Raw genomic sequence first — 20,974 nt, 5'->3', positions numbered from 1 at the left:
TGCGAACACACTTGTTTGTCTGAGCAATTGGCTGAACAAGAAGTAGGACTGAGTGGACTTGTAGACTCTACAGTTTGACATTGTTTTGTTTTTGAATGCAATTATTTTTGTACATAATTCTACATTTGTAAATTCAACTTTCATGATAAAGAGGTTGCACTGCAGTACATGTAATGGGGGAATTGAAAAATACTATTTCTTTTATCATTTTTACATTGCAAATATTTGTAATAAAAAAGAAATATAAAGAGAGCACTGTACACTTTGTATTCTGCTTTGTAAATCAATATATTTGAAAATGTAGAAAACATCCAAAAATATTTAAATAAATGGTATTCTATTACTGTTTAACAGCGCAATTAAATGCACGATGAATCTCGATCAATTTTTTAATCACACGATTAATCACATTTTATTTTTAAATCACTTGACAACCCTACTTATTTGGTTTAAATACTGTGTTTTGGTAGCTTACAAGTGTGTGTTCAAACAATATTCAAATAAGTATGTGTTCAGAGATATAAAAATCATCCAAAGCACAAGATTTCAACTACTCAGACATCTGTTGGGAAAATAACACAGCAGGGCACAGATTATCCAACAAGTTCTTGGAATGTATTGGAGACAATTTTTTATTTCAGAAGGTGGAGAAAGCTACTCGGGGAGAGGCTGTTCTAGGTTTGATTTTGAAAAATAGGGAGGAACTGGTTAAGAATTTGAAAGTGGGAGGCAGCTTGGGTGTTGTTCTTCTTAACCTCTGAGGGTAGGCTAAGAAACAATGTGCTTAAATTTCAGCAAAGGAGGTTTAGGTTGGACATTAGGAAAAAATTTCTAACTGTCACGGTGGTTAAGCACTGGAATAAATTGCCTAGGGAAATTGTGGAATCTTCATCATTGGAGATTTTTAAGAGCAGGTTAGACAAACACCTGTCAGGGATGGTCTAGACCAGTGCTTCTCAAAGCCGGTCCGCTGCTTGTTCAGAGAAAGCCCCTGGCACGCCAGACCGGTTTGTTTACCTGCTACATCCCCAGATTCGGCCGATTGCGGCTCCCACTGGCCGCAGTTTGCCACTCCAGGCCAATGGGGGCTGCGGGAAGCAGCGCGGGCCAAGGGACATGCTGGCCACCCTTCCCGCAGCCCCCATTGGCCTGGAGCTGCGAACCGCAGCCAGTGTGAGCCGCGATTGGCCGAACCTGTGGACGCGTCAGGTAAACAAACCAGTCCAGCCCGGCAGGGGCTTTCGCTGAACAAGCAGCAGACCGGCTTTGAGAACCACTGGTCTAGATAATACTTGGTCCTGCCATGAGTGCAGAGGACTGGACTAGATGACCTCTCAAGTCCCTTCCAGTCCTGTGATTCTATGATATCTCAACATGTTCGGTGTTGCCTGGACTTCTGTAAGGAATACTTCTGCTGGATTCTCTTGACCCAATTTATTTATATAAATAATATGTTTCATATTTAAAGTGACAGTGTCATGACAAAAAGTTAGAAATGGGCCCAACTGTAACTTCAGATCTGAACCTATATTCAGACTTCATTGGCTAGGTTTTCTCCTATGTTGTGTCCTCAATCCAAGTCAGCTAATCCAAGCAGCTGGGAATCCCCTCAGTGTGAGAATCCTAGAGGTGGAGCTGATATAGCCTATTAGAAAGAGGCATGGCTGAAGTGTGACTGTGCGTTGGTGATCCCCATACCAGCCACTTGGGGCCACAGCCACTTGGCATAGTTTAGATCAACCCTGAGGCTATTTCAAATTAGGTCAGGGACTGACCTGGCATAGAAACAGCCCTGGGTCTGGAAGCTGCAAATGGCTTCTTTGGGACTTCTCCTTTGACTCCCCCCACCCCCAACATATATGCAGCACAGCTGAGGATCAAGGCCCATATTCATAGATTCATAGATCTTAAGGCCAGATGATACAATTGTGATCATCTAGTCAGATCTCCTGCATAACACAGGCCATAGAACTTCCCTGAGTTAATTCCTGATTCAAACACAATAGTTGTGCTTGAACGAGAGCATATATTTTTTAAAAAAATCCAAACTTGATTTAAAAATTTCCAGCAATGGAGAATCTAGCACAACCCTTGGTAAATTGTTCCAATGGTTAATTATCCTCACTGTTTAAAAAAAAGTGCTTTATTTCTAGTCTGAATTTGTCTAATCTGTTTTTTCTAGTCTGAATAGCTTCATCTTCCAGCCATTGGATCTTTGTCTTTGTCTGCTAGATTGAAGAGCCTTTTATTATCAAATTTCTGTTCCCCAATAGGTACTTGCAGACGGTGATCAAATCACCCCTTAACCTTCTCTTTGTTAAGCTAAATAATTGAGCTCCATAATTCTCTCACTATCAGCCATGTTTTCCAATCCTTCAGTCATTCTTGTGGCTCTTCTCTGAAGCCTTTCCAGTTTTTCAACATTCTTCTTGAAGTGTGGACACAAGAACTGGATGCAGCATTCCAGTAGTGGCCGCACCAGTGCCAAATGCAGAGGTAATATACCCCATGACTCCTACTTGACATTCCTGTTTATGTGTCCAAGGATTAGCCCTTTTAGCCATGTTTCACTGGGAGCTCATGTTCAGCTGATTATTCATCACGATCTTCAAAAAATTTTCCTGTGTTCCAGGATAGAGTCCCCCATTCCGTAAGAATGGCTTACACTCCCTGTTTCTAGATGTATGACCTTACATTTCACTGTATTGAAATGCATATTGTTTGATTTAACCAGCTTACCAAGCAGTCCAGATTACTCTGTATCAGTGACTGGTCCTCTTCATTATTTACCCTTCCCCAATCTTTGTGTCATCTGCAAATTTATCAGTGATGATTTTGTTTTCTTTCAGGTCATTTATTGTTTTAAACTTTGTGACACTGGCTCTTTTAAAGCAGTGTGTGTGTGTATGTGATCACACAAGCGTGTGTGTAATTGGCTGGGATTTTATTCTCTTTGAACAGAAATGTAATCAAAACATGATAAATTGTATCTAAGTAACTTTTTTGTTCTGTGATCAGTTCCCTTTATATGTCAAGATGAGGTCTAATGTAGAATTCCACCATGTTGGATGCAATGCTTCTTGAGTTAAGAAATTGTCATCTATATTTTTTTCCTATTTAAGGAGCCGGTCATCCTGTTCTCCACTCTGATTTGGTGTGGGTTTTTTAGCTTACACCAACTTGTATCCTATTTTGTACTTTATCTGTTAGAACATTGATCCATAAGCATTCAAGGTCATTTACTTCTGAGTTGTCAGTGACTCAGAAACAAGTAATGCCATTTTTGACAGTGCCACTCCCCCTCCTCCTTTGTCTACTCAAACCTTCCTAAATAGGTTATAGCCAGTGATTTTAACATTCTAATAATTCAAATTTTCCCACCAGATTTCAGCGATACTAACTAGGTTGAATGCACGCTCATAAATGTGCAATTTCAGATCCTCTTGTTTGTTACCCAGACTCCTAGCATTAGTGTATAGGCAAATAAAGAAATTCTTCTCTTCTCATCCTTTGGTGGATTTTTGTTCTTGATAGCTTCAATTTATTTCTCCTTTTCACCCTCCACTTTTGTTGTTGGTGTACGTCCTACCATCCTGTGCCTTAGATGACTGGATCCCCTTTTCTATATCTCTATAATGGGTCTAGCCAGAACCCCAGAGCATAATAGTCCTTTTTTTGGGTGTGTGTGTGTAGGGGGGGGAAGAGCTGAAATCAGATGAAGCTTTTCTAAGAGGCAGGGAATTCAGCATCAGGGAATTACAGAGGGAGACTGCAGGTGAGATCGGATCTACAGTTCTGATCTTGAATTTTGGTTTGGATCCATCTCTAGTTTGTTTGTTTTTTTAAAGAGAGACATATTTACACAAATAAAACACACACGTGCCTTACATGTGTTCTTAATGTGCCATTTATTTACATTTTACATGCACTAATTTTGAACTTGGACAAAACAGATGCATTATTAGCTTCACTTTGTTTATAGTCATTTTCACTGCCTGGTTTTCATGCTTTGGTACAGTACAGTTTCATCTGGGTTTCAAACAATGCCAAGGAATGTTGAAATAAATTTTAAACCAACTGACCTATTTTCCTCCAATTTTATTAAAGAATCTACCTTTTTATGGCATAATCTTTAGGCCTAATTTGGTTGTCAGTGTCACTTTGAAATGTGTTGATAAGAATGTAGCTGCCAAATAGATTGCATAATAATAATTCAATTTCTCAGAAGAATTAAAAAAAAACAGCCAACAAGTACTGCTTTCTGCCTATAGTAAGACACATTAGGTGATCTCAGTTCATCCCCTAGTAGTATTAATTAGCTAATTTACATATATAACTTAAGTTTTGAAGGGCATATTCTCTCCTTTCTATTGTTGTTGTGCAGTAGTGGTATCCTATTAATACATATGCTTTGAGAATCTATTTGAGATGCCTGGATCCCAAAATAATGCTGTATGCATGAAAGTATAGGTCAGAAGATTTTATTATAATGCATGTTGCCTTGGCTAAAAATCTCTTATTATCTGGTTTATAGTGCTGAGAGGGGGACCACTCACTGGAAGCTATAGGCTGCGCCAAATTCACTTTCATTGGGGGGCCAGCGATGACATTGGCTCTGAGCATGCAGTGGATGGAAAGAAGTATGCAGCGGAGGTAAGGCATTGTATTGAATTATATAGAGGCCACAGTCTCTCTGTAGTTAAGGTTGAACTAGTGTTCCATTATAAGACAGATTTTGCCTCCCTAACTTTTCAAAACATGAGCAATGTGCCTAAAATTTTTCGTGTGTGATCCTCTGCCAAAGGAGAATATATTTGGAGACCTTGGCAAAGGATAAGACAAGAAGTACATGAAATATTATAAGTGGAAAATTTAGAGGATTTTTATTGTTTGAGAATTGTTTTAATCTTTTTTGTTTTTAATTTTTAACTTTTCCTTTGGAATCGTTTATATCTCAAAATAAGCCTGACATAGAAACTGCAGATTTGTTTTTTTTAATCGGCCTTACTGAGGATATGTGCATTTTACTATTTGCAGAAGAGTTGGGTGGTTATTTTTGTGGTGTATGTAGCAATGTGACAGTTATGCCTTTGTTTTCTGTGTACTGCACCTTTAAATCTCTAAGGACTATGCTGCCTACAGAGACAGGCAGCCATTGTGAGTGTTCCATTTAGTGCAGAATGTCACAGAGGAGAAACGCACAGTGTGCTCTCTCATGGAGTCTTTACTTATGCTCTTTCTTGTTCCTTGCTTTTGATTATTCTACAATAAAAATAATTCAGACTGAAAGTATCTGTTTCCTCTTTGCGTATGGGAAAAATAAAACAAGTATTTTAGTGAGGAAAATGGGATCTCAAACAACAAATAGCTCAGAGAAAGTGAGAGTTTTCCTGGGTAAAAAAGGAAAATAGAAAAGGTAAAAATAAATTTTTATGGAAATATGGCAGATTTTCACTATAATGCAAAAGAGGAACAATTTGAAATATATGTACAAAGTCCTGATCAGTATTTTATTGGAAATGCTATAGAAGACAGTGGTAAGAAAAAAAATCAATTTTTCTACCACTGGTGGGAAAAGTGACATTTGCAGTGTTTAAAGGCTTATGTTTTCCACAGGAACCAGGTGAGATGGAGTATAAAGAATTAATAGAGGTGCTTAAAAACATTATGTACCAAAACCAAATTTCTAGCTGAAAAAAAAAATAAGTTCCATCTCAGAAACCAAATGGAAGGAGAAAATCTCTCTGAATTTCTAGCCAGTCTAAAAAGCTTCCCACTGCTTGTCATTTTGGTAACTTTCTGCAAGAAGCACGTTAGACATCGTTTTGGTTTTGGGATAAGGAAACCAGAAGAAAGAGTGAGACTGCTGAGCACTGGTCATGCAGAAGAAATACCCCAGGAGATGAGAATGCAGTTTCAGTGCCGAACTCCCTGAAGAAAATGCTCTAACAAATCAAGAAAGCACCTCTGCCAAATTGGCACATGCTAGAAGAAAGAGAGAGTTCACAAGCAAAGAAGACTACGTGGCTTGCCCCATGTCAGAGGACATCAGGAAACAAGAGGGCTCCCCGGTCCTGTTGAGTTGTGGCATCGCATTGGCCAGACCAAGTTCTCTTCAAGAAGCTGCAGTGCAGGAGCGGTGGTAAGATGGGATACATACCTTAAAAGAGAAGTCACAAGCCATTGAGAATGGGGCTCTACCCCAAAATGTTTCACAGCTCTTGTTTGTTTTGTTGGTTTTTTTGTCTTTTTGAAAAATTACAGGGAGTAGTGTGGTTTATTTAGCTGTAGGGATTTTACTTTTTGTTCTTTCTTGTTTGTTGTTTTTTAATTCACAATAAAAGTCATTCCGACTGAAAGTATCTGTTTCCTGTTTGTGTATGCAAAATATAACATTTTAAAAGTTATTCAATCTAGCTTTTGTGAATCTAAAATCGTGAATGGTCCGATGGAGACATTGTAAGCTCCAGAATACTAACATGCATACATGTGCACACAGAATGGTCTATTGGACTGAGAAGTGAGGTATGAATTCCTATATTCTATTTCTGGTCTTAATAATACTACTTTGGACTTCTGTGGTAGCTTTCCTGCAAGGATATCTCGGGGCTTGTCTATGTAGGGAAGCTATTGCTAAATAAGCTAGGGTATGAATTTAAAGAGTAATAGCTATTCTGTACTAACTCCCCAACTGGACACTCTTACTCTGCACTGAAAGTTCCTGGGTGCAATTTAGCTTCACTTCCAAAACGTGTTAAGCTACACCACACTCAGACACCTTCATGCGAAATAAGATTGTCCACACAGGAGGTATTCTGTGATAGCTATTCTGGGCTATTTCCCCATGTAGACAAGTCGTAAGGCCACAATCCGGCGACACACTTAAGCATGTGTTTAACTGTAAGCATGAGGGTATTTCCATTGACTTAAATGGGAGTTTTCACGTGCTTAAAGGTAAACATATACTTATGTACTTTGTTGGTTTGGGCCTAAGAGCTTAACAAACATTAATTATGCCTCACAACACCAAGTATTACCCATTTTACAGGTAGGGAAACCTTAAGGCCAATGAGATTAAGCAGTTTGCCAAAGGCCAAGTCCATGTCTGAGGCAGGATCTAGAACCAAGATCTCCAAGACCCCTGTTTTATCCACAAGACCACACAGCCTCCCATGCAGTTCATTCAGGCAAGCCATTAAGACCCATGTTTTCTAAGGAAGCCTTTACTTTTGGGGTCCCCAGTTTTTGTGTGTCCGTCTGGAGCTCAACAAGCATGTGAAGTCTACCAAGTGAAGTAACTGGGAGCAACAGATTCTCAGCACCTCTGAAAATCAGGTTCTGAAAATCTAAAAATGGACCCAAAATTAAAAGCCTCTTTTGAAAAATGTGATCTTCAACTACTCTGAGTTTCCTTCTCTGAAGAATAGGGAAGATAGACTCTGGGTGAGTTAGTAAGTCTTATGAGATTTATTAGATAATGTTTGTACAGTACTTTGAAAATAATAAATTAATTTTTATATAGCACTTACGTACACTCAACAGCATGGCAGTTCAGAGAACAGCAGTACTCTGCACAAGCTAGGAGAGACATCTGACTCTGACTTAGCACCTTCCGTAGAGACTTGAAGGCTCCTGACAGGGGAGTACGAACATGACTTTAGGGAGCATGGCTTGGTGGGAGGGGTTGGAGGACACTGGGGCAAAGATCACTTTGCTTTTTACCTCGCCAAATCGTGGCAATCCTAGGACTAGCCAGAGTGGATCTTCTGAATTTGGACCAGTCTGCGTGAAGCTTCCAAGCAATTACACATCAAACAAGCGAGGTTGCTCATTACAAATCTACCACAAAACATTCCCAGTCAGAAATCAGTTGGAAATGCAGGTGCTCAGCACCTCCTGAAGATCAGGCCACTTTTATTTAGATGCCTAAATACAAAAGCTGGTAATTTTTTTTCCAAACTTCAAGTTTTCTTTGAAAATTTTTCAGGCAAAATTTAAATTTGAGAAAAAAGAGGGGGGAGGGAGATTTTTTTGTGAAAATTTCATTTTCCCATCCCCCTCCTCATTTCATGACCAGCTGTAAGGCAGATCAATGTTTTGCTGAAATTTTGACTGAGGAAATGGGAGCAGGGAGGGGAAAATGCTGATGAAATTTGCATGATTTTATTCTACCACTTATTTTTACCAGCTCTACTAAATGTGGATTTAAGAGCCTAACTTTAGCCTTCAATGTTTGAAAATTTTGGCCTACGAAATTGCAGTTTTTCCCCATATTTAGAACAGTGAGTATCCATAGATACTGTGGTGGTGGTAACTTGCTAAATTTTGACTTTTAATAGTAACTGCTGTACCTGAAATGTAAAAATACTGTTAATTGTGCCATTCTCATATCTATCCAGCCACATCAGTGCTTGTTGTTGCCCTTTGTATGATTATATATTTCCAGATTTCAATAAACATAAATATTTGCAGCTGGAAAATTGAATGCGTCTGAATATAAACAGGTGAAGTAGAAACCTCAACACTAGTACAATTGCATGTTAATTGTAATTGCACCAGTTCAGTGGGAATTGACAGTATTTGTGCTTTTGCCTTTCAGCTTCATGTGGTTCACTGGAACTCGGACAAATATTCCACTTTTGTTGAGGCTGCTCGGCAGCGGGATGGATTAGCTGTCATGGCAGTATTTCTAAAGGTAAGCAACGATTGCTTTATCCCTTTTAATAAATCTGTGTTATAAGCTTAGACAACAAAACTGTTATTCTGTAGCAAATATCTCTTTACCCATAATTCTGCAGCAGCAAAAATATGAAGGCAGAAAACACATGCCTAATTTTTAATATGTTTGTAATAGTAGATTGCTGCATCACCTGTAAGACACCATAATTCATAGAGTTTAAGACCAGAAGGGACCATTAGATCCTCTAGTCTGACCTTCTGTATATTGCAGGCCATTTAAATTCACCCAGGCACTTCTGTATGACCCAATAACTTGTGTTTTTCTAAAGCATATCTTCCAGAAAGCACTAGTCTTGATCTGAAGATATCAAGAGATGGAGAATTCACCACTTCCCTTAGCTGTTTGTTCCAATGGTGAATTGCTTCTTTTCTGTCTCAAGAGGAAAACAAACTTTAGAGGGTTTCCTTAAAATCTCTGAACAAAATCATACACTTGAGAACCTGCTCATTCTAGGATAAAAAAATCACCCCATCCCACAGCCTCACTGACTTTGTGCAAGGAACCCCAGAAAGGACACAAAAATCTTAACCTGTGATTAGAGGACAGGGTGCCGAGCAGCTCTGTAGCCCCTACTTCAGTGTCACGTTAATACGGTGATAGCCACTGCCACTTTGGAAATGCTAATGCCCTGGGTTGGAGCAGTGCTTAAGACCCTTGCTGTCAACAGGATTTTGTGGCCTTTGCATCCATATAATTGCAGGACTCCTGGCTACACGACAGGCACACACCCTGTCTTTGCAAAGCAAATGCAAACCAAGCTTTGCTTGATATCAGTGATATGGAGGGCTGCTGCAAAGCTGCCTTCTCCCCACTTTCCTCCCATACTGTGTAACTGCAATGGTTCTGCTTCATCTGGAGCCTTCTGTCCCTGTGCTGACTGGTGAATTTCATCTCTGTGACTATATTACAGCTGTCATGCTGCAGAGATCAGTGTCATCAGGGATCCTTGACATGTTTTGTGCTGCTTGTTCATGTTGAACCTATCCCATTCTTGCCAACTAATTACAAAGTACTCTTTTCATGAGCCACTCCTTTATACGTGTTGTCACCTTCCCAGTGTACACCCTCCTGACCCAATGAACATTGCTGAGAAACCTGATTTTGCATGAGTCACACAGAAGAGTCATGTTCGTGAATTTTCCAGTGTGCTTTAAAAAACTTAAGCTTAAAAAGGGTGTAGACTAATTTATTCACATCATGTATACAGCCTGAGGTTCTTACAGTTCCTCTGTAAAACACTGTTAAGAAAAATAGCTTTTATTCTACTGCTACAAAAAGTGAACTAAAAATAAAATCAACTCCCCAGACTGATACAGCTAATGAAAAAATAGCCTCAGAAAAGTGAATGACATCCCTCTTTCTGAATAATCAGCATTTGTTCCAGGTTGTTTTAATTAATAATGGCCTGATACTGCATCCATTGATGTTTATCAGTTTTACCATTAACTTCACTGGGTGAAGGATCAGGCCCTGTGTGAAAAACTTTAAAATTAAACATTAATAAGTGGAAAGTGAATGCATATTCTTCCCTCGAGAGTTTGATCTTTGACTATTTGCCTTTACAGATTGGTGAATGTAACTCTCAGCTGAAGAAAATTACTGACCGTTTGGATACCATTAGAGCCAAGGTAAAGTAATTCTCCTAAAATTCTCCAGTACTTCTTGCTGCTGTTCTTTTTCTTCCATGCTTCACATTCACATTCCTTAGGTATTTACAGCCGGTAAACAAGGATTAGCTCTGATTTGGGGCAGTTTAGGGGCACTTTTGCTGGATAAAGTCAGACGCAAACCAGCACATTGTAATTATTTTGTTGTACAATGCGGGGGGAGGGGAGAAGATCATTAATTAGCTGTAACAATTTAATCCCTGACAAATAACATTATCATCAAGATCACTGACGTTGGATAATTGCACATTTTATTTTTGTGGGATTTTTTTTTAAGAATATGGAGAGTTGAGACATATTTTCTCCCTTGTTTTATGGGGGGAGAAGAGAATCGTGTCCCCTTTGATCAGCACATGGAGTGGCCTTGCATGCATTAATTGGCCCTTCATTTGTGACTGGGAGGGGGGCAGTTATCTCTGTGACATCAAACCCTTCAGAAGCCTCTCTCTTAATCCAAAAATCCACATGAGGACGGAGGGCATGGATGGGTGGACCAGGGAGGCATTAATGGGCTGGTGTCAGACTGCAGAAGACACAGATTACCATCCCATCAGCTCTACAGACATTCCAAGCAAAGGATAATATATCCCGATGTTGTATTACTTTTACATCAGACCCCCATCACTAGGCTATTCATAGTCAACAGGGGTGCCTGGTAGCATGGCTTCAGTGAAACCCTGCTGTCACCAGAAGGAACACTGGGGCAGATCTGCTGTAGAGGCACAGGACCTCCACATGGGTAGCTCTGGCCCACTCCCCTCCCTAGGTTTCAGAGCCTAAGATGCAACATCTACAGAGCTATTTTTAGCACAGTAGCAAGCCCAAGTCTGTGGAGCTCGGTTGGGAGGCTCATTGCCGTGAGCTGTGTAGATGTACCTCTGTGATCCTCCAGAGCCATGCAAACCTGGCCCCCACCAATGGAACAATCTCTTACAGTTTTTCTCTCCATAATTTTCCTTTGGCATGACTAGTGGGGGAGATCCTGCTTGTCACTTTTAAATAAACAAAATGTTATGACACCATAAAGAAATTAACTAGACTGCATAATAAGTGGTTGCTAAATGTGGTGGTTCTGGGTTAGAATGTGCATGCTTCTTTTTCCAGGGTAAACAAGCACTGTTCACAAACTTTGACCCTTCCTGTTTGCTTCCTCACTCTCTGGACTACTGGACTTATCTTGGCTCTCTTACTGTTCCACCTCTTCTTGAAAGTGTCATCTGGATAATTCTCAGAGAGCCTATAAGTGTTTCCTCTGAGCAGGTACACTTTGATCCCCCCAACCCTTCAAATATAATGTTTTTTAAACTGAATTATGGTTTAAAGTGATACTCACAAGACTATTTTATTTATAGCTTTAGATATTTAATTAATTATGACATTTCTTACCCTACCAAATTTTGTGCTTTACATTTTTGTCTTGAGTTTCTAGATAAATTTGAAATTAACATGAATTTTTGTTGATGTCCTTTAGGCATCAGAATGATCAAGTATTATTATTAAAATGTTTTGAAATTTAAAAAAATTGTTTGGGAGCTACAAATTGGGAAAAATGCAAGAAAGAAACTGATAGTTAATTTCATTTGAGGGTTCTGGTGATGATAAGAACCACTTGAGTTTAATTTTGTATACTTTACTGTCTCCAAAACGCCACTATCCATTTATTTATTTGTATTTAACTCATTCATTATAGAATTCCAGTTCAGCAAATGGCCAAATAAATACAGAGCCTTTCCTAGATACCAAGGGTATGAAATTTGGTTGATCTGAGTACTGTGGTTACTACTAATAACTAGTTCCTAACAGTCAGGCTAAATGAATGTAGGAGAGGGATGAGCACACCACTTGGAACTGCCCTTTATATTTCTCAGGTTACTTGCAGCTGTAAAATTGACCTTCCAGCTATATATTTGTAGACCAACAGTGACATCCAGTGGTTACTGAGGTTAATATTCTTATGCAATGAAGATGCTAAAGGGAATATGGGTTTCTACTATTAGGAATTGGTAACCAGTGCTGCTGTTGGTGGGCATCATTACTCCAGTTGGCACATTACAAACTTGTGGCTTATCACACCTCAGTATTTACCTGTTCTGTGTTATAGATAACTCACTCAGTAACATTAATTGTTCTTTGCCAGATAATGCCACTTCCAACTTTGCCAATGAACAGCTTTGCTGAGCCATCCTGTAGCTCAGACTAATCCCCTAGCAGGACTATAATTAAGAGGAATAAGATTGTCCCACTGAGCGATGCTACACAGTGTGATTAAGATTGGTAGAATGTGGCATGGCCCAGTAGCTGCTAAGTTTTAAATGGTGTGGTTTGACTGGTATCTCTTTGCTGGCGGATTCTAGAGGTGAAATCCTGGCCTCGCTGAAATCAGAAAGAAAACTCCCATTGACTTCAGTGGGCCAGGATCTCAACCTAGAAGCATTATCTCTCAAGAGAGTTCAGATACTCAAAAGAAGAGCTAGGAAGTTTAAAGGTCACATGAAGAGTAGCCTTCTTTTTATGTGTAGCATTTTCTTTGAGTAGCATTTTACTAAGAATGAAAGAACCAGTTCAGAAGAAATAAGAACTGGCCTGAATCTTTGATCAAAATGCAAACCAGGTGTTTCAGTGGATAGGACACCAGTGAGGGAATCAAGAGATGTTGAGCTCTGGGAGCAGCTGGCCTTGAACAAGTCACTTACCCACTCAGTGTTTCACCTTCCCCATCTGTAAAATAGGTATAATGCTTACTGGGCTTGGTAAAGCTCTTTAAGATGAAAAGGTGCTATATGATGATTATTACTGCTGTCCAAAGTTTACATCCAGCCCTGAACTTCCCAAACCCAAATTTGATTGGGCATAGTCTCTAGTTAAGATACTTTAAAAGTGCAATGTTGCATGGAACAGGGAACGTGTATACCATTTTTAGGGAATGAAGTATCAGTATCTGATGCAACACATTATTTCATTTCTTACTATATATTATTTCAAATTCGATCTATCCTGTTCAGTGTGTGATATTTTATATGCTCGATAATTAAATACAAAAAATGGTTTGTTATTACATATTATTTGTTTCCAGTTGCGCCCACCGTGCCATGTGCTGTACAAACATAAAGGAAATCACAGTTCATGCCTTGACTGGTACTACTTTGCAATTTGCTTGTTAACTCTTCATTTTTATATTTTTTTTCTTAGAAACTTAAAATACAATTTCTTCCTCTATTGATTTTATTCTTTTCCACTTGGGAAATATTTTAAAAATAAAGAAACAAATGTCAGTTTCAAGCTTCCAGTGATTTACCAGAAACATCATTATGGAAAAAATGCCTTAATTTTTTGAATAGTAACTTCAAAGGGAGAGTTGTTTTATTTTTTACTTTTTGTTAATTAATTGCTTAATGAAAATTAATTTATTCTCAGATACATTTTCTTAATTGAGCGTGCCATGTTATTAGTTACTTAAATACTTTAATTTACATAGTGGTGCATGTTCTTAATTTTGGGTTTTGAAGTGTCCTGCCAATGAAACCGTGATTAAAGAAGTATGAGTCAGTAGTTTCTGTTTTTATTCTGTCGACTGAGACACTGACATACATCATAAGGCTGTGAGTTTGGAAATCTGGATGTATTATGCAAATTTTACTGATTTGCATAAGTAATCCATAAGTATCACCACTCTATTTACATACTTTTCCCTCCCTTGCCATCCATCATTTCCATCTACTTCAGTTCAAGTTTTCCCTAGCTTTCCATCCCCACCTCCACCTCCTGGGCTAGCTTCCCTCTTGAATTCCTCCACTTCTCTTCCTTTCCCCTCCCAAGATCACCTTCTGCCCCAAACCCCACTTTGAGTTTCCCTGATGTAACCCCCTTTGATTCTCCCCTGTATCTGGAGCTTCCCCCACCCCCCAGAGTATGGTCTGTGCCCAGTCTGTGCCTAAAGCTGTGGGTAGAGTGACCCTTACTCTATATATCCCCTCCCAGTGCTGCTGTTCTAGCCATATTTCTAGGCTCACAGACAGGCAGCCTGATTCTAGGGAGCTCTGTGGTAAGGGTGCACCTGCAGCTGGATCTCTATGCTTAGAATCCAGACTAACTATGGAGAAGCAGCCTAACATGCCTCTCTCTCTTTCCTACTTGGAAGCATGGAGCTCAGGACCCTAAGAGGGGATAATAAGGCCTGGTCCACACTAAAATGTTAGATGGACATAGCTATGGCAGTCATGGGTATGGAAATAAAACCTTAGCTATGCCCTCCTACCCCACAGTATAGACATATCTGTGTTGACAGAAGAATATTTCAGTCAACCTTGCTCCCATCATTTGAGGAGGTGGGGTTCCTATAGCAATGGAAAAATCTCTTCGTTTTGTGTAGGCTGTGTCTACGCTAAGAGATTATGCCAACATAGCTTTGAAAACATGGCTATGCTGGTATAGTCTCTGAAGTGTAGAAATACCCTAAGAATGGGACTCTCCTGGCCAGTCCTAAAGCCTTCTGGGCTCTGACTGTGGGCTTGATTCTCTACTCTCTTAGGGATTAACTGTACTTCTGTGGCACAGCCCAAAGCAAAAGACAGTGACCTACTGAAATCAATGGGAGTACCTGAGGAGTAAGGTTCTACTCAGTGTGAGGAAGTGAGAGAATCTGGTCATCAGCTATTTTCTACCCTCTGCTGCCTCTCCCAGATAACTATCTTAATAACCACTTTATTTTTGATGCTTGTTTTCTGAAGGAAGTTTGTTTCCCCCCCCCCCCCCCCCCGGACAGTGACCCTGCCATAACGTACTATATATCCACTATCAGAATCATGACTTTTGTGCTGCCCTACTAATGTTAACTAAATAAAGGAAAACAGTCTGAAGCAAGCTAGTGTATAAAACTAATAACTTTTCACAATAGGTCAGATTAGCAAGGTTCAGATCTGGAATCAAATCCAGATCTAAATGCCCTCACAGTTCATAATTATCTGTGCTGGGCATTCCAGTTTGCCTTATTGTTGAGATAAATCCAAATTGCGAAGTTTGGATAAAGATTTAAACATTTCCTAATTGTCAGTGTGTGTGAGAGAGAAAGTTTGGATCAGATATTTCAGTTTGGGCTCATCTCTAGTAATTATTATTTGCTTTGTATTGTGTGCCAGGTGGATGATGTAAAAATGGTAAGTAGAGAAGTGTTTTGTAGCACAGCATCCATCATTCTTCACTGATGGTGATATTTCTGCGCCATGACGGCATACAATCAGATTTTGTTTGCTTGCTCATGTTGGCTCCCAGGCAATCCGTATGGGACAAAAAAATTAGTCGGAATTATGCTGGCCTTTGGACTGCAAAATAGAGTGCAGAAATCTTAAAAGAGAATTCTCTTTAGGCTTCAGGTTAGGAAAGATCAAGTGTGAATACCATGCTATACCCAGACAATGTCTGAAACAACACTCACAAAATGTAAATGAAAAATAAAAGCTAACAGGAATAAGGGCTGAAATAGCCAATTGGCCATTCCAGGTGTGCTGTAGAAAATACGATCCCCATACTTCTTGGTGAAATAAAGGTGACAAGTATGTTCATGTTTATTACTTAGAATTCTTCATTTAGCCTTAGCATGACAATTCTCTGCTGAACTCTATATACCTCTTTTCATCTGCAGCTAGCCAAATTCCGCAGCCTTCTGTGTACTGCTGAGGGAGAGGCAGCCTGCTGCATGCTGAGAAACTACCGGCCACCACAGCCTTTAAAGGGACGGGAAGTCAGAAGGAATTAAGGAGTAAAGCAAGAATCAGCCACTGCTGAGACCACTTAGGCTGAATTAGTTTTTTAATAATAATATGCTTTGTGCCTAACGAATAGGTATTATTTTATTATTCAGTTTCAATGCAGTCATTTCAGCAAGACAAAGATGTCCTGACTTGTAGCACTTGGGCTGATTTTAACTGGTTTGAATGGGTTTTGCCCCAACTGGTACGTGTGCATTGTGGTGTTAGTGTTTGCAGCAGAGCTTTCTGAACAACTTCGTTTCAGTCTGTGCATGTGAATACAATCATTTATATTGAGTCTGATCCTGCAAAGTGCTGAGCAACTCCTGCAGGGTACTGGACACCCGCAACTCCCTTTCATGTCAGTTGCAGTTGAGGATACATAGCCCCCTAAAGGGCTAAGCCCATTTTTTTAACACCATAAATCTTTCTTTAGGGACTAGACTGGCTTCTTCCTTTAATTTTCAAGGAGAACTTAGTATTTTAAAGCTGGTAGGATTCCATTACTGATCATAAGCAAAGGGATCCTGTTTAAGCTGGGACGCCATGATAGATTTACCAAAAAACATAGTATCCACTAATGACATTTAACCCATAAAGTATACAAATGTATTCACAGGCGTCGACTTCCTGCGGGGCCCAGGGGTGCTCAAGCCCCCTCTCTGCCCCAGACCCTGCTCCCGCCCCACCCACACCTCACCCCTTCCCCCAAGCCCTGTCCTGCCTCTTCCCACCCCCGCTCCACCTCTTCCCACTCAGTTCCACCCCTCCATTGACTGTGCCCCATCCCCGCTCTTCCCCGCTCCTCCAGCACCTCCTGCATGCTGTGGAAGAGCTGATTGCGGCAGGCAGGAGGCGCTGGGAGGAAGGGCGAGGAGTTGATCAGTGGAACACCAGCAGATGGGAGGCACTGCGGGGAAGGGAGGGAGCTGGCTGCTGGTGGGTGCAGTGCATCCACTAATTATTTTCCATGGGTATTGTGGCCCTGGAGCAATCATGGAGTTGGCCAGTTTTCTTCTTTTGCTTTTAATGAACTAGCTGTAGCCCTTAAAATATGAAAATTATGACCCAAACTTTCCCTTCTGCTTCTGCAAGCAAAGGGAACTGAAATCTCAGTAGCTCTTTCCTCTCAATCTTTTTCCTTCAGCACTTCTCCACTGGTCTTCTGCGGAGCTGGTGCCATGCCTTGTTTTGAGAACAGAGCTGGATGTTGATGGGAGTGGAGCAAAGGACCAGCCACTCTCTACAGCAACTTTCCTGTTGAGCCTGTGGATTTCTGCTCAAAAATCCAATCAGGATTTAATGCCACATGAAGTGGTAGTAACTCCCCCTGACTCTCTCCGGGGCTGTAACCGTGAAGCCAAGGGAGAATCAGCCAGTGGCCACACAACTCGTGCAGGAGTGGGAGGAAGTATGAGAGCAGCCACATAGAGGGAAAGCCACCCTTCCATGCAACTGAGTATTTCTTTCTCCAGGATGCCTAGGACTGTAGGTTTTGTAGGCTGCACCTCTTGCCTTCTCCATTGGTACGGTGACCCATCCTCCAGGAGGGAAAAATTGAGGGGATACCATACAAGCAAGGCCAACCTTGCAGAGATTCCCGAGTCCCTCACATTCCTCTATAAGTAAATAGATTGTTTAGCTTAGTTTAGATGATAGATAGATAGATAGATAGATAAAGTAAGTCTGATTGTCCTCTCCTCCACTCCAGTAGAGTGCTTCTTCTCAGGGGGAGCTTAAGTTGCTTCTGTTACTGCAGATCCTCTCATTGCAATACAGTATTTTGAGCAGTGAGAAAAAGAAAACTGTCCATGGGAGAAGCAATAGAGGCAATGCAGCAACAGGAGCTGTGGACAAGAATGGCCAAATGTAAAACCTGCAGGCACTTTTTTTTCAGTCCCCGCTAACCAGGATAGGCAGGAGGACCCAGGTAGATATAAAAAAAGTGAGTGTGGTCTTGTTCAAATGACAAGTATGTGTGTAGAGTATAATTGCTGGCGCGTGTGTTTTTTCCCTTTCTTTTTTGACCTGATGTTGCATCTGGTCTGTTTCCCTGTCGTGTGAGTAGCTGCAGGATGTCATGAATGAAATTTACACATTGTGTAAAGGGTGCTAAAGAACTGATTTGCCTGAGGACAGGAATAATGAGGCTACTGCTGTGTGTGTTCATAATAGAAATATAAAAAGTTTTAGCTGTTTTTCCTGCATTGAAAATAAATAGTGGAGTCGATACAGTGGTTTGATATTTGTAAGGATTTTATCAAATAAAAACAGATGTTGTCAATGTGTCTTGTACTTTCCACTGAATAGACTGGAGTTTGCCGACAGCCTACAGATTTGCCTAGATGCCCACAGCCAAGCTTGTGGTTCAGTTGCAGCATTTGCTTTTCAGCTCTAGTTTTGTGATGGATCTGAAGACAAAGTAGTTGAAACGAAGTCTGGAGTAGATATTGTTAACAGGATCTAAGTGAAATGTCTTGGGCAATCTTAGGTCATCCAATGTCTTAGGCACTCTTTATTTTAGTACAATGCATCTAAACTATTGTGGTGCCCTATTAGTTGCTGAGACATACTGCAACTGAGCAGGCAGTGCTAAAACATAGACCTCCTCTGCCTCTTAGCAGTGGCTTTGTTCGATATATTGATTGTGTTGGCCTCCTTCTGTGTTTGGGACTTGATACCGAGAAGTATGAAATGTGCAGTCAGCCAAAAGATGAAGGGCATTTGCTGAGATCTGGAGCTGTCAGGAATGACACGTAGCTGGATGGCTGGTTGTCACAAGACTTTTATTTTCAGAATTAAACAGACCCTTGGCTCCAGGACCTGAGTGAGGCTGTGGAGCTTTATGATTCTCAGGGCAGTTCCAACGCCAGCACAATTTAGAGCAGCCTCAAGACTGTTGTTACTTGTGCCTGGCTGCCCCAACCTCCAAGGAGTTGTTCCAACAGCTGGAGATACTGGATCAAGAATGCAGTCCAGCCACCTTCCTTTTCCACCAGTCCTTCCCCTAACGTGCCTCCATGTTGGGGCCTGTGAGAGTGTTGATGTGGAGTTAGCTGGGCCAAAACTTCAGCAGTTACACTGAGGGAATCCCCAGAAGCTGATTAAACTGGCTTGAAAGCCCCTTTAACTTCTCTTTACCACACTGGTGGTGCATGGTGGGGGCCAGAATCTAGCCCACAGTTTTTATTTAACAGAATGGTAAAATAGCACGTGGAGCTCAATTGTGCCATGACTGCACCCTTTTGTGGGTTGCGTCCTATTACCCATCTTGCAGCCAGTCAGCTCTGCTGCCTACTGATGTGGGGGCAGGGGAACTCCACTGCCTCCCAGCCCCTTTGGGGCACTGTGCTCCTGCAGGGAAGGTAGATGGGGGAGCAGTTCCTGGGCTCTGGGGAGCATAGGGTCTGCAGTTTGGCTTGGTACCTATGCGGGCTGCACAAAGTGGTGAAGACCCCTAGCACCTTCCCTTCCTCTGGCTCTGCAGCTGCAACAGTGCCAGGCAGAATCTGGCCTTTACATCTCATGTTTTTGTAGGGCTCTTGCTTTTCTGTAATGTGCAGAGGGCAGGGAGAGGGTCAAGTCACAATGTCTCTCTCTCCTTTTGTATGGACCATGCAGAATTCAAGTCCCTGAGCTCATGGGAATACAGGTTCTGCTTCCTTTTATTCTCTTGCGTGCACGGTGCCCCACTGAGAGTGGGAGGGAGGCATGGCCACAGCTCCATGCACAATGCACCAGCCAGTAGAGCTGCCCAGCTGTGTAGGAACATATGGGAAAGTAAGCTGTAGCCTATTAGATGGCAGCTTCTTTGTGCCCAGGAGCATGCCCACTCCAGTAGAATGCTTCTCAGTACTCCTCCAAGGGCAATGCATCTTCCCAAAGCCCTTTAAGAGGCTCTGCCTAAACGGCCCAATCAAGCAGATCACTTTCTCTGGGTCAGATCCTGCAGCCTTTACGCACAGAGAAAGCAGGCACTAACCAATGGGATAATGTATGAAGGGCGTGGTGGATTCTCCATCATTGACAAGTTTTAAATCAAGAGTAGCTGTCTTTCTAATAGATCTGCTCTAGGAATTATTTTGCAGAAGTTCCGTGGCCTGTGCTGTAGAGAAGGACAGGCTAGATGATCAAAATGGTCCCTTCTGGCCTTGGAATCTGTGAATCTACAAAAAGTGCAGGATGAAGTTCTAAAATAGAACCATAGTTTGGGAAAGGGGCAGAGGGATGAGCAGAGGCTGCTCTAGCTAAAGGCAGACTAGGCAGTTGCCCAGGGTGGCAGTGGCGGTGGCAAGGGATGATGCTGGCGGAACTGCCTGGAGGAGAGGGCAGCTACCAGCCAGGGCTCCAAGGAGCAGGAATCAGCCCCCACCTGGGGTGCTAGGGAAGCGCTCCTACTCCCCACCCCCATCACAGGTAAGTTCACTGCCATGGCCATGACTCAGCAACTCAGAGCTACTCCTAGTGGCACTGTGAGTGCTGCAGGGGCTTTGGCCACAAGTGCAGCAACCCACCCAGCTCCACGTCAGCCCTGGCTGCCACTTCAACTCCACTATGTCCAGGCTCTGAAGGTGCTACCACTGCGAATACTGCACGTCCGATAGTGAAGAGTGCATTCAGAAAGGTGCAGGGGTTACAGAGGGTGCCAGGCGGGGGGTGCAGGCTGGAGGTGTGGAATGTGGGGGTGTGGGCTGGGCTGTGGGTGAGGGGTGCACACTGAGGGTGCAGAGTGTGTGTGTGTGGACTAGTGGGAGGATACAGGGGAGCTGGGGGTGTGGAGTGTGGGTGGCTGGGCGAGTGGTACAGGCTGGGAGGGATTCGGG

At 41.7% G+C, this 20,974-nt stretch overlaps 1 protein-coding gene across 1 annotated transcript in view; it reads left to right on the top strand.

The window, feature by feature from the left end:
* The window catches only part of LOC144261013 (carbonic anhydrase 13-like), a 38,976-nt gene extending 20,541 nt beyond the window's left edge, over positions 1-18,435 (top strand). The window contains 5 exon segments of the mRNA XM_077810068.1: positions 4,535-4,653; positions 8,600-8,695; positions 10,306-10,368; positions 11,512-11,667; positions 16,046-18,435. Coding sequence (XP_077666194.1) covers positions 4,535-4,653; positions 8,600-8,695; positions 10,306-10,368; positions 11,512-11,667; positions 16,046-16,159 — 548 coding nt within the window. The 3' untranslated portion in view covers positions 16,160-18,435.
* Positions 18,436-20,974: the final 2,539 nt, after the last annotated feature.

The sequence above is a fragment of the Eretmochelys imbricata genome, chromosome 2 (genome assembly GCF_965152235.1).
Source record: "Eretmochelys imbricata isolate rEreImb1 chromosome 2, rEreImb1.hap1, whole genome shotgun sequence".
In the NCBI taxonomy this organism is placed as follows: Eukaryota; Metazoa; Chordata; order Testudines; family Cheloniidae; genus Eretmochelys; species Eretmochelys imbricata.
The sequence above is the reverse complement of the archived record's forward strand: the minus strand, read 5'-3'. Positions and strand labels throughout refer to the sequence as shown.